Raw genomic sequence first — 13,994 nt, forward strand, 5'->3', positions numbered from 1 at the left:
TTTGGTCCCCATGAGAAACTGAAACATATAAAGAAATGACCCACAAATGAATGTTTGATTTTAAGATTTGTGAAAACACAGTTTGGCAAGATAGAAATGAATGTTTACAATGAACCTGTTCTCTGTGTTGATTTGTGGATCTGCTTTATATTGTATATGGTTTACTTTAGACTGACAACTGGTTCCTTGAATAATTTTCTACAATGCTTTTGTTTTTATTTTTTATCTATTTATTTATTTTTTTAATGTTTTACAGATGACCAATGATCCAGCCAATGGTATGGCTTTACAAGATCCTTGTCTTGATGCTGCTGGTTCAAGCAACGTTCAACTGGTATGTTCATATCAGTCACTTCTTTGCTTACTTTGATTTCTGTTTTCTGTATCTGAGAGTTAAAGAAATGTTCCCACAAAGTCTGCTGGTGTAAAGATGTATGAAAGCCACCGGAGTTTGCCTGCAGAAGAAGGAGTATGCAAGATGAAAACATATTTTGAAGATTTCATTCAGAATTCCGTGTCAGGCGTTAATTCAAGACAGATTCGGCTTGAACAGTTGTTTGCTCATTTTTTTCCGTATTTTCTTCTGCAGAACTTGTATCAGATTAGCTATTGGCCCCTTGATTAATGATGAGATGCTGAATCTGTACCATTATTCCATGTCTTTATAGATGACCAGCTTGACCATCATAAATGTGGAATCTATACCCTCTTTTCTGCCTCCAAGTCAGATAGATGACAGGCCAATCAACACTCCACAGGAGGTACATGATCTGTTCACTTTTTTCATTCTCGCTTACTGTAACTCTAAATAAAAACATTTTTAATGGTTTCAGGAGTAGATGAATCAAATTTTCTTTCCTTTTCAGTTTTCTTGTATTTATACAATTGTAACAATATTTGCTTTTATTTCAGATGAAAGACATCATTCCTGAAGATTCAGATAAACAATTTTATTCTACGCCATGGAATGAAGATGATTTGCTCAATGATACCACCTGTAAAAGTGATACTGAGCATGAGGGTAGCATCAAATGCAAAGCAACCTCACCGACAAAACATCTGCCTTTTGATAAACCTACCATGGATTCCCCAACCTGCAACTTGACAACACCAGATATGATGGGATCTGCCAGACTGAACCTAACATCTGAAATCAGAACAAAGGAGGAACTCAGGGGTAATGAAGCAGAAGAACTCTGTTCCATTGGAGCAGACGAAGAACCCTGTCCCAGTGAAGCAGATGAAGATCCCTGTACAAGTCAAAGCATGGACACCGTAGTTGTTGGTCGATGTAAAAAAAAGGGTGGAAAAAGAGTGTATGATAAGAGACATTATTGCCTGTATTGTTCAAAACCGTATGCCAAGATGGCAAGGCATTTAGAACATGCACATGATAATAGATCTGATGTGGCGTGCGCTGTAAGCTTTCCGAAGGGTTCAAAGGAGAGGAGAAAATTGTTAATTTATATTCGTAACAGAGGAAACTACGTCCACAATGCTTCTGTTTTGGAGTCAGGAAAGGGAGAATTAGTGCCACTTAAACGTCCTCTTAAAGAGACACAGGGAAATGACTTTATGCACTGTGCATACTGTCAAGGACTTTTTTCACGCAAAGCTCTATGGCGACATGTACGTAACTGTCGACTTAAATCTGGAGTAGTTGCCCCCAAACCAGGAAAGAACCTTGTTCAGGTCATGTGCACATACACAGGACCTGTGCCAAAAAGCACAAGTGAACAGTTGCAGGAAATAATTACTGCCATGAATCCTGACCCAATCTCAAGTATAATAAAAAATGACCCAGTCATTATTGAGTTTGGCCAACACTTACTAAATCAAAGAGGTACCTCATCAAAGAGTAAAGATCACGTGCGAGAGAAGATGCAAGAACTGGGAAGGTTAATTCAGGGGGCCAGGAGAGTGACCTCCTTGAGAAATATGGAAGATCTCATTCATCCACAAAAATACATGGAGACTGTTCAAGCTATCAAGTTTACCTGCGGGTATGATACAGAATCAAACTTCTTTCTATTTCCGTCACTAGCAAGTAAACTTGGACACTCCTTATTTAAAATAAGCAGACTCTTAAAAGCAAAAGGTATAATGTCAAGAAATGAAAAGCTTGCTAAGGATGCCAGCAACTTCGAAGCAGTCCATCAGGAAAAGTGGCAGGAGTTGATCTCAACTGCAACATCGAAGAACACCAAGAAATCAATGATGAATATGCCCAATGTCATAGCCTTCACGAAAGAAGTCCAAAAACTGCATGCATACCTTTCTCAACAGCAAGACAAATGGTCCAAATTCCTCTTTGATTGTCCCTCTGCAAAAGTCTGGAAAGAGCTGACAAAGGTGTTTCTCATTCAGCTCACGCTCTTTAACCGGCGCAGGGAGAGAGTGGTAGCAAGCATGCCCCTATCTGCATTTCTAGCAAGAGATACTTCAGATCCACTTGATGATCTGGATTGGGCACTCTCCGAAGTGGAGAAAAAACTTTGCAGACATTTCACCACTATAGTTATTCGTGGAAAGCGTGAACGCCCAGTACCTATTCTTCTCACACCTAAAATGCTGAGTACCGTTGAACTCCTTGTGTCAATGAGAGAAGATTGTGGGGTTCTGAGAGACAACAATTATATGTTTGCACGACCAGGGTCCATGACGCACTTTGGAAGATCAGGATGTTTCAATGCCTTTGCAAAGCAATGTGGTGCCTTATTTCTCCGAGCCCTGACGTCGACCAAACTGAGCAAGCTTGTGGCAACCATGTCAACAGTGCTCAACTTGACAAACACAGAAATGGACCAGTTGGCTTGCTTTCTTGGACTTGACATTGGGGTCCAAAGCGACTTTTACAGACTGCCTGAGAAGACCTTGCAGCTTGCTAAGGTCAGCAAAGTTCTGATGGCTTACGAGCAGGGAAGAGTAATCGAGTTTAATGGGAAAGCTTTGGATGAAGTCAAGATTGACCCAGACGGTATGTCGTTTGGCTTTTCTGGATTTGACATGTATTCCTTTTTGTTTGAGGAAAGTATGATCATTTTTTTGTATGCTTTACACAGAAAAAGCATGGGAGAGTGACAACGATGATGAGCGCATACATGAGACAAACCCTGCTGATAATGGTATGTACGTTTCTGTCAAACTTTTATGTTTTAATGAACTTTCTATATGCCTTTGGTTGTAATCTCAGCCTGTAAATATATATCAATGAGTTTTAGCACAGGGAATTCAATGGTAGTGCTGTCAAAAAAAAGACAGATTAATTAAAATATGTGAATTGGCACGTTGACACATGATGTAAAAAAAGCCACACTACAAATATACTGTAACTTCAGTTTTGTTTTGTTTTTTTTGTCAATACAAAGCTATTGAAAATACCATTATTGTGCCAAAAGTGATCACATAATCAGTAGTGTTGACAAAATGTGCATAAAATGCCACTTATGTAGACAACATACATGTTGAAAGCATTCAAAAACATTCAGTGAATTATGATGATAAAATCATTTCTGGGACAGGTTTAACACTGTTAGAATTTTGCTATAATTTACATAACAGATGATGGCTCTTGATTTTCTATTAACATGCGTTTTGGTTATATACTTTTAAACACATTTTAAAATTGTTTTACGTAAAGATGCAATAAGATGATGAAAAGAGGTTGCTTTCCATTTGTCCACCAACAGAAGAGACAGGTCCACCCATGGAACACACTGAAACTGCGCAGAAACACACAACAGTACAACAAAAGGAAGGCACACCATCAGATGATAATGATGATGAAATGCCATCGAGAGTCAGAGCTAGGAAGCGTTCCTTCAAAGGTTGGTTGTTTTCAAAATGCACTTTTTTGTCTAAATTCGGACTAAAACTATTCATTATTCTAATATATCTAAAAAATTGGCACCGATACCAATGACCAATGAGCAATACTGTTGAAGTACATGTAATGAGACTTTAAGATCAATTGAAATAATAAAGCTAAATGGAGTGCCATAATAGGGGGGGACCAAGACACTCAGTTTATGAAATGAGCCATTAATTGGGCAATTGATTTCGTGAGCTCAAGATGAAATGAGATTTGAATATTACTTCAGAAAATAATAACAATTAAAGTTTCGAATATAACACTGCAAAAAGAAGCATTTTATTTGATTCAAGTACAGACGTGTATTTTCAAATGTTTCATTATTGTGTTTGGCCATTTTTAACATATTACACAAACTGATGTGAAAAATAATAAGAAGGTTTGAAATAAAAATTGTGATAAAACCTCAGTTCTCATTTTACACACAATAAACAACAAAAAAAATGTATTCATTGGAGCACACCTGCAGAAAACTGGGAGCAGTGGCACACTACCCAATAGTCACAAACCACATAAGAGGCGCAAGCCACCATCAATGGATGATGATGATGATCTTCCATCAGGAGTCAGTGCTAAGAAACATTCCTCTAAAGGTTGATGTTGTTGGTGTTTTTTTTTTTTCAATTATACTTTGCATTTAAATTTGGACTTATTGTTACAATAACAAAACTCCTTTTTCTAATTACTTCAAGGCAAAGTCACAAAGAGGAAGAACATTCGCTGGCAGAAAACAGAAGTACAGGCAGTGGAGAGGCATATGATGAAGTTCATCAAATCGCTCATCCCCCCTGGAAAAATGGACTGTGAACAATGCTTAAGGGCAGAATCTGAAACCCTTAAAAATAGGGACTGGAATAGCCTCAGATTTTATGTTTACAACCGTATTTCAGCTGCCAAAAAGAAATTGCAGAAAAACTAGGTTTTTTGATTAGCAACTCCCTGATTTGTTTGCTTTCAATGTACATAGTGAGTGTTTTTTTTGTTTGTTTGTTCTATTTATTGTTCATCGCACATTCTTCATTTGCACAAAATAAAAATCTTTATACTGTTCGGAAATTGTCAATTTCTTTGATTTTGACGCCCAATCACAGCCATGGTTCTCAGCAGACCTACCAACCTCTTTTCTCTACTGTTTACTACACTTCTGTTACACGCTGTCTTCGGTTACCTCTTTGTGGCCTCTTGTGATCGTAAGGGGCTAGGAAATGCATTATGTCAATGGGATGTCCCCATTGCAAAGAAAAAACGTGTGTGTGTGTGTGTGTGTGTGTGTGTGTGTGTGCATGTTTTTTAGGACTAAAAAAACGTTTTTTTTCTATAATAAAAAGGGAAATGTGAGCCTTCTATTCAGCTGAAACAATTATGCATTGTTTAATTTCTAAACTAAATATGAATTTTGGAACTGTCAGTGTAGTCCCCTCATCTTTTTTGTGAGTTTTTGTGAATGTGTATGTTATCCTGCCTGGTCATTTTTTTCATATTACACTTTCTCTCACACAAACACATAAAACACACGCTGGGGGCGGCGACATGATGTAGATGTTGGCATGCCTAAGCACTGGAATCGCCGATTTTAACTGCCGCAGAAGCGACATTGGACTGACATTGTTGGTAAGTACTAAATAATCATTGTAAATACAGCTAATTGTATGTGAATAGTCGGTTTTAGTTTTATGAGGTTATTTTTTCAAGAAGGGCAGCTAGTTGAACTTTTTAGTTTACATGGTGGAAAAAAATGGGACTTTTTTTGCATTAGTTTATATGCAAAGGGAAACGTAACAGCACATCACTGTTTAAATATCCAATTTTACTGCTTGCTTGGCCTCGTTTGCTGCATCCTAGGCCTGAATGGATCAGATAAATACATTGTGTCTGTATCAAAACAGTTGCTCCACCATAATAATTGTGTCTTTATAGAAAACTTGGTGGACGCACAAACTGCACATCAAAAGGATTCTACATGTTGATAGATTCCCTCGTAACTCTTTCACATACTGATGTATTTAATAAGTAATTAGTGTCTTTATGCGTATTGTGCCTTTTAAAACAGGCCCTTGAGGACTGATTTGGCCTTCGCCCTTACAAACGTCAGAGAGGACAATGTGTAGAAGATATTTCGCTGATCAGATGAGATGGCTTTGTAAGGCGCTGTATGTGCTGCCGTTAAACATGAGAACCCTGACTTTTTCTTTGAGTATAGAACCTCTTTATTCAAAATTAATAAGAATAATGCAAAGACAAACGTGTTCTGATCCAAAAAACAAAGCAAGACTTTTATGTTGATTTTTTTGGTCAAGACAAACTTGGACTTGATGTGAACTACTATACATTAGTGCATTTAAATGTAAGCTAAATCCCATAATGCCATTTGAGTCAGAACTAAATCTTTCACCTTCCACAATTCAACATTTGTTTCACTTAATCAGATGCATGGTTATCTGCAGTGAATTATAGAATCAGAATCAATTACTGTATTTTAGTTAATGTGTTCATTTGAGGATTTGATCATCTGAAGGTTGATCTCCCCTCACCCCACGCACCTTTCTCTTTACAGCTCCCTGATGTAGAGATGTCTTCCCGACCCTTAAAAGTTGAAAACGTTGAACAGGTACATCCATTTGTTAAATATAAATTTAACAGCATCGTTAACACTGGGAGTTGAACCTGAGCTTTCGTGCATATTTCTACAACTTAAGTGAATTTGTAATCAAACATGGTCATTTCCTCGGAGACTGATTGCACCTGCGTGTGTTGTCCATGTACTCTCTATCCAGACTTTAGTCATGCCCTTCATTTTGGACATGGCTGAGGACTTTTTTTTTTTTTCTCTCTCTCAGTTCCTCCTGTAACAAGTTTCATGCTGTTAGCAGAGCGCACCTCATGGCGTTGGTCCTTGCCGTCTTGTCTTCTTGTCGGGCAATTGTGTTGAATGTTTCTTGGATGGTTAGAGCTTAAGTCAAAATTGTATTGCCTTGTACATGCAGGTGTAATAATAACAAAGGCTATGTATTTATCTAGCTAAATACATTTAAAGTTCCACAACTATTTCCAGTGATGTTTATCAAGTTATCAATAATGTTTTGGTGTAGACATTAGCCTATTGAAGACTTGATCATTTTCTGAATTGCTATTCTTGACCACCTGGATTCATAGCATTTTTAAGTCACGACAACATCCATATGAGTGCTTGTGTGTGTGCGTGTGTCCATCTGAGTATATGGCTTACACTGGCATATAGCGACGTTCGTACCAAAGCTATTCACTGCAGAAGTTTGAGCCACACTCACCTCCCTGTTTGTGTATGTTCGTGTAGTATATTGATTAGTGTGACATTTCACCTTGCTGCATCTACAAGTCTTACATTCACCAACATCCATATGAGTGCATGTGCGTGTGCCCAACTGCATATATGGCTTGCACTGGCACATATTGACATACACACAAAAGTATTTACTGTAGAAGTTTACAAATCAAACTCCTCTCCCTTTGTGTGTGTGTTCATGGTTTTAATTTCACCTTGCTGCATCTACAAGTCTCATAGTCAGTTTTTGGTGGATTATTGTTTGTGAAATGACCAAGTAAAAAGATTCTTGATCCTCTATAACACTGAATCAGCACTGTGATGTAATGTGTTGTGCCGCTGATGGTTTGGGCATCTAAGTTTGATTTTTCCTTCCTTTCTTTTTACAGCGCCTTAATGAAGAGATGCCTCGCCTGGCCTCAAAAGATGAAGACGTTGAACAGGTACATCGATTTGTTGAATACACATTAACAGCATCACTGGGAGTGAAAAACTGTAAAAGGTTATCTTTCATGCATATTCCTGCAAGTTCAGTGAATTTATAATCAAATATTTTCCTAGACTAATAGCGCCTGTGTGTGTGTGTGTGTGTGTGTGTGTTTTGACCCTGCATTTTGCTATTTCAGTGCGTGATGGAGAGAAGTGACTTGAGTGAGACTGAACCAGTTCCAGTACTAGAGCCACTGACCAGTTCTGAAAAGGTAAATCACCTTAGCGCCAATAAGTATCATTTAGAACCCAACTTCCAACAGAGTTCAACAATTATTTTCCATGTTCTGTGTTACGTCATCAGTAGAAAAACACATTGGAGGCTTATTAATATTAATGGACTTTTGAGTGTAATCAACTGGATTTATAGTGTATTATACAGTCATTTTAACATTTTAAGTCACACCAACATGGTGTGTGCTTTTGTTCATGTTGCATATGGTCTAAAGTGACATCTCACCTCACTGCTTCTACAAGTGTCACAATCACATATTATTACCAACATCCATATGTGTGTCCATCTGACTATCTATATGGCTTGGTTTATGCTTGAACGTCTGGGAGCTCCGTGTGGCTCCACGCATCAAAATGACATTTCGGCAACCACACCCCTCTGCGCGAATCAGTTTTTCCGCAAAGCATACCTTCCAGAACTTCTTTACCGCATGGGAAACATGGCGGACGAACTACTGCTTATGGAATTTCCTCACCTTTATAATTTGGCTAAAAAGGACTAACGTGACCTTAATTCCACAAAAAACTCCTTGGCAAGCATGGACACTGGGGAGAGCTGAGGAGTCTGTTAAAAAAAAGCTTGGAAGAATTTTGATTGTTTGACTCTACCTCAGTTATAGAGTAGTGTTGTTTGTATGCCATAGATTCCATTTATTGCCACCTACAGTGTGGGAGAATATCGTCTGACTGCCGCACCGTTTATAAAGTGCTGCAAAACACTTGCCGGCGAGATTCCACGCGAGCGTTCACGCATCAGCCATAAACCAAGCCTATGACTTGCACTGGCATATACTGACATTTGCACAAAAAATATTCACTGTAGAAATTTTAAGAATCACACTCATCTCCCAGTGTATGCGTAGGCGTATGGTTTAAAGTGGCATTTCATCTTGTTGCATCTACAAGTCTCCCAGTCACATATTATTACCTATCTGCGGATCAGAATAAATAAACTGCCACTGAATCAGTACTTGGTTGAGTATTGTTTGTGAAATAATCAAGTAAAACTCAATGATTCTTGATCATGTATCCTGCTGTGATATAATAATGTGTTGCGTCTCTGAAGGTTTGATCATTTGAGTTAGATTTTTACTTCCTTTCTCTTTACAGCAGCTTGATGTAGAGATGCCTCTCCTTTCCTCAAAAGATGAAGATATTGAACAGGTACATCTGTTGTGATATTACGTGTTGTGCCTCCGAAAGTTTGGTCATTTGAGTTAGATTTTTACTTCCTTTCGCTTTACAGCAACTTGATGTAGAGATGCCTCTCCAGCCCTCAAAAAATGAAGATGTTGAACAAGTACGTATAAGTTAAATTTGTTAAAATTTGTTATCAAATATTTCCCTGGGGTTTGATTGCACCTGTGTGTATTTTCCTGTATTTCAGTGTGAGATGGAGAAAATGGACTTGATGACCTTAAGCAAGACTAAACCAAGTCCAGTACTAGAGCCACTGACCAGTTCTGAAAAGGTAAATCACCTTAATGAAATTAAATATCATTTAGAATCCAACTTATTTTCCATGCTCTGTGTCAAGTCACCAGTAGAAAAACATATCTGTGCCTTATTAATATGAATAGACTATTGAGTGTCATCAACAGAATTTATAGTGTATTATAGTCATTTTAGCATTTTAAGTCATGCCAACATCAATATAAGTGCATATATGTGCTTGCATGTGTACATCTGAGTATATGGCTTGAACTGGCATATACTGACTTTCACACGAAACGTATTCGCGCTAGAAGTTTAAAAATCACACTCAGCTCCCTGCGTGTGTTTTCATGTACGCATGTTATTTCAAGATTCAAGAGTTTTATTAGTGGCATTACCTCTTGTTGCAAGTCTCACAATTACATACTGTATTTTCACCTATCTGTGGATCAGAATAAATAAACTGACACTTTATCAACCCTTAGCAGATTCGGTAAAATGACCAAGTAAAACAAAGTGATTCTTGATCCTCTATAACGCAGAGCCACTTACCAGTTCGATAAGGTAAATCACTCCAGCGCCAATAAGTATCATTTAGACTCCAACTTCTAATAGAGTTCAACAACTATTTTCTATGTTCTGCTTATTAATATTAAGTCTACTTATTAATATTGAGTCTTGAGTGAGGTCAACTGGATATATAGTGTATTATACTGTCATTTTAGCATATCTCACCAAGTCACACCAACATCCATATGAGTGCGTATGTGTGTGTGTCCCCACCTGAGTATGTATATGGTTTACACTGACACTGGCATATGCTGATATTCACACCAAAACTATCACTATAGAAGTTTTAAAGTCACACTCACCTCTCTGTATGTGTGTGTTCAAATAGGCATTAGTTAAAGTGTTATTTCACCGCACTACATCTACAAGTCTCACAGTCACATATCATCTATCTGTGGGTGAATCGTTATACTTACAATATATCAGTACTTTGTACGCTATTGTTTTCGACCAAATGGCCAGATAAAACTGTTTTTTTTTTGTTTTTTTTAAATCCTGTATCACTTTGAATCAGCACTATGATGTTGTGCCTACAACGGTATGGCCATCTGAGTTAGATTTCTCATCCCCCCCTTTCTTTATTCTTTCCAGCAGACTGATGTAGAGATGTCATCCCAACACTCAGAGGTTGAAGGTGTTGAACAGGTAAATTCAGTTGGTAAATTAATTTCAATTGATTTCAATCTTTAACTTTTTCCCTTGAGTACGATTCCAACCTGTGTGTGTTTTGTCCCCCATAATCCTCTTGTATTACAGTGCATGATGGAAGGAAGTGACTCCTCAGTGACCCTGAGCCAGAGTGAACCGAGTGTAGTACTAATGCCACAGACCAGATCAAAAATGGTAAATTACTTTAGCTCTAAACAGTATCAATTACAGTTCAAAGACCGTAAGAGTTATCAAGTCACGAGTAATGTTTTGATGTACAAAAAAACTTGTCGAACACTTGATTATTGCAGTCATACTTGCTCTGTTTATATTTGTTCATTTAAGATTATTTTAGTGTGCAATCCAGTATGGTTTGGAAGTGTTCTGGCAACATGCTCTACAGAGATGTTTTATCTTATACTCAGGACTGTTGTAAACACTTTCTTGAGACCACAACACTGACTGCCTCTGACAAGTGCGTTCTATGCTTGGGACCTATAGCTTCTTTGACACCGACCGGATACAGATGCAAAGGTAAAGAAAATTGAAATCATTGTTTTTTCCAAAATAAGAGTCCACATTAAGCCATTATAGCCAGAGATCAGACAAAGAGCCATGATTCAAATAACCACAGCACCTCTGCTTCTGACTATGGTTCTCTCAGTGTAAATACTTAAGTGCTGGTAACCTTTTTTACACGATATAACCTATATTACTGATTGGCTCCGAGAATAAAATAATTTATTGAAGCTGTGCTACTGTAACTATAAGTTATATTGGCCTAACATTTTATAACTCTGTTACAGTTTGTTCAAGAGCCTGGCATCTATCCTGCTACAAACAGAAGAAAGATGGGGGTGAAATATTTGTCGACGATGAGAACAGTGGCAATGAATCCGACTCTGATTCAGATTCAGGCATGATTTTGAAGTCTCGTTCGGACACGGACGTATCAAACGAAGCCGGCACATCAACGTGTTTGCCCCTTCCTGCAAAGCTCGCAGAAGTCACTACTGGTGAAACACCATATTCAGAAGTTTCTAACAAAGACTCATCAAACGAGCATATCTGGAATACAGATGAAAAACCTCCTCTTGATTTGACCAACAGAAATTATTGTTTTGTATGTGGTAAACCACAAAGTAGACTGACTCGCCACCTGAAAGTGCACATGTCTCACCCTGAAGTTTCATATGCATTTCATCTCCCTGAAAACTCACAGGAACGCAAATTGTTATTTGTAAAAATGCGAAACAAGGGGAATTTTCAACACAACTCTGCCATACTTGAAGGTGAAAGAGGACAGTTAAAAGTAAAAAGGAGGCCAAAAGCAACTATTGTGGCTGGAAACTTTCTGCACTGTGTACACTGTCAGGGATTTTACATTCGCAAAGAAATGTCCAGACATGTCCAAAAATGTCTTTTTAAGCCAGAAAGTCAGAATCCGGATGAAGAAGCAGAAAGACAAGCCCAAAAGACTTTATTCGGTCAACGGTTCTCAAGTAGAATGTGGAAGATTCTTAGCACAATTAGCAAGGATGATATAGGCCTGGCTGTGCGCAGCGACGTATCCATTATTCAGTTGGCCCAGTCCCTGGACAATAAACATGGACAAGACACAACAAAGCATGAATATATTCATCAAAAGCTCCGGGAAGCGGCTCGACTGCTGGTATGTCTGCGTGCTGACTTCTCTATCAACAGCATGGAAGAAGCCATAAAGCCCTCAAACTTTCATACAGTTGTTCAAGCTGTGAAGCAACTTGCTGGGTTTAATCAAAAAAGCCTATCCCTTGAAAAACCAAGCCTAGCTTTGAGATTGGGACTTACGCTTAAGAAAATTTGCAACAACAGTCATTTTCGTGCGGTAATGTCCGAAGATGACCAATTGGTGAAGTCCACTGAAGCATTCATGAAACTGTATCAGTCCCAGTGGCGTGAGTTGTTTTTCAGCAATGCTCGGCACACCGTGAGCAGTGCCAAGTCTAATAAACCGATGACACTGCCCTTCACGGAGGATGTCCAGATACTTCACCAGTACCTCCAGGAGACTGCACACAGAGCAGCTACTAACTTGATGAAGAAAGCCGATACGACGGACTACGTTGAGCTTGCTCAAGCTACTTTAGCACAAATAATCGTATTAAATCGTAGGCACGCTAAAGAAGTCGCAAACATGCTCATCAAAAGTTTTGTTGAGAGGGACAAATCACCGTTGCACAAAGATGTAGCCATGAGCCTGTCCAGCCTAGAGCAGAGGTTGTGCAACTATTTCACCGTAGTAGAACTTGTTGGGAACAAAGAGGGAAAGGTGGGGGTTCTTCTTGCCCCGTCTGTGGTAGCTTCTCTTTCACTACTGGTTAGCAAAAGGAAGCAATGTGGTGTCCCAGATGAAAATATTTTTTTATTTGGAAGATCAAAAAGCCGGGGCCACTACAAGGGAGATAATAGCTTGCTTGTTCATGTGAGACGGTGTGGAGCAAAACAGCCAGAGTTCCTCAGGTCCACTCATCTTCGAAAACACATGGCCACACTCTCACTAATACTGCATTTGAAAAAAAAGGAGCTCGACCAGGTTGCAAATTTCCTGGGACATGATATCCAAGTCCATCAGGATTCCTACAGGTTGCCACTCCCAACCGCACAGTTGGCAAAGATATCCAAACTGCTATTGTGTGTTGAGAAAGGAGATCTTTCTGGCATGCAAGGAAAATCGCTGGATGAAATTGAAATTGAAGGTGTGTACTAATGTTAGCTAATGTCGTGTGACCGCCACAAACACGCGCGCAACCTTTCTAGCTTGTGTCAATGGTTCTGTGAGCGAAGGTCACTTTGTAGAAATACAGACCAGTTTTTTCGGTTTGGAGTCTGATTGCTCACTGTTCTTATGACTACCTTTTTTCTAGAGAGCTTATCATTTAGTGAAGATGGTGACAGTGACTCAAAGGCCATCAGCAAAGAGGTCACAAGACCACTGCCTGAACATGGTGAAGATCTGGATCCAGCGTCAGTCTGCACGACGCATGAACAGGACTCGGGAGACCAGGGTGGGTTCCTGAAATGCAAACTGGTATGTGCGTGTGTGTGTGTGTGTGTGTGTGTGTGTGTGTGTGTGTGTATATATATATATATATATATATATATATATATATATATATATATATATATATATATATATATATATATATATATATATATATATATATAAAAACATGATGCATTGAGGGTGCGAAAGATGAAGCGCAACGTGACGAGGGTTCAAGCATGTTGGAGTTAACCTTTGACACTTAGAAAACTTGCAGGGCCCTGAAAAATAAATTTCAGTTAGCTGCTTGCTACCCAAACGCAGGATGTATAATGTGTCAAATGTATGTCAAATACATTTTAAGTATGATAGTCACACTTTTAACTCATTTTGAAATCTGAGGCCAGTAAAAACTGTTCAAA

At 38.6% G+C, this 13,994-nt stretch overlaps 1 protein-coding gene across 10 annotated transcripts in view; it reads left to right on the plus strand.

The window, feature by feature from the left end:
- LOC148419079 (uncharacterized) overlaps window positions 1-13,994 on the plus strand; it is a 35,619-nt gene that overhangs the window by 14,844 nt on the left and 6,781 nt on the right. The window contains exons 3-13 of one of the 10 annotated variants that reach the window (XM_088423128.1): window positions 6,426-6,479; window positions 7,562-7,615; window positions 7,799-7,873; window positions 9,006-9,059; window positions 9,142-9,195; window positions 9,283-9,366; window positions 10,491-10,544; window positions 10,656-10,742; window positions 10,973-11,081; window positions 11,354-13,285; window positions 13,454-13,594. The exons of 3 other annotated variants lie outside the window; for them this stretch is intronic. In XM_088423128.1, coding sequence (XP_088279254.1) covers window positions 6,426-6,479; window positions 7,562-7,615; window positions 7,799-7,873; window positions 9,006-9,059; window positions 9,142-9,195; window positions 9,283-9,366; window positions 10,491-10,544; window positions 10,656-10,742; window positions 10,973-11,081; window positions 11,354-13,285; window positions 13,454-13,594 — 2,698 coding nt within the window. Of the gene's footprint in view, window positions 1-256; window positions 335-668; window positions 762-912; window positions 2,978-3,062; window positions 3,126-3,689; window positions 3,828-4,329; window positions 4,465-4,563; window positions 5,403-6,425; window positions 6,480-7,561; window positions 7,616-7,798; window positions 7,874-9,005; window positions 9,060-9,141; window positions 9,196-9,282; window positions 9,367-10,490; window positions 10,545-10,655; window positions 10,743-10,972; window positions 11,082-11,353; window positions 13,286-13,453; window positions 13,618-13,994 lie in introns of those variants that run through there. 6 more of the 10 variants (XM_088423129.1, XM_088423131.1, XM_088423130.1 and 3 more) reach the window with 6 other exon arrangements.

This window comes from Hippichthys cyanospilos, chromosome 9 (assembly GCF_059441005.1).
Source record: "Hippichthys cyanospilos isolate Australia breed blue-spotted pipefish chromosome 9, RoL_Hcya_1.0, whole genome shotgun sequence".
Classification (NCBI taxonomy): domain Eukaryota; kingdom Metazoa; phylum Chordata; class Actinopteri; order Syngnathiformes; family Syngnathidae; genus Hippichthys; species Hippichthys cyanospilos.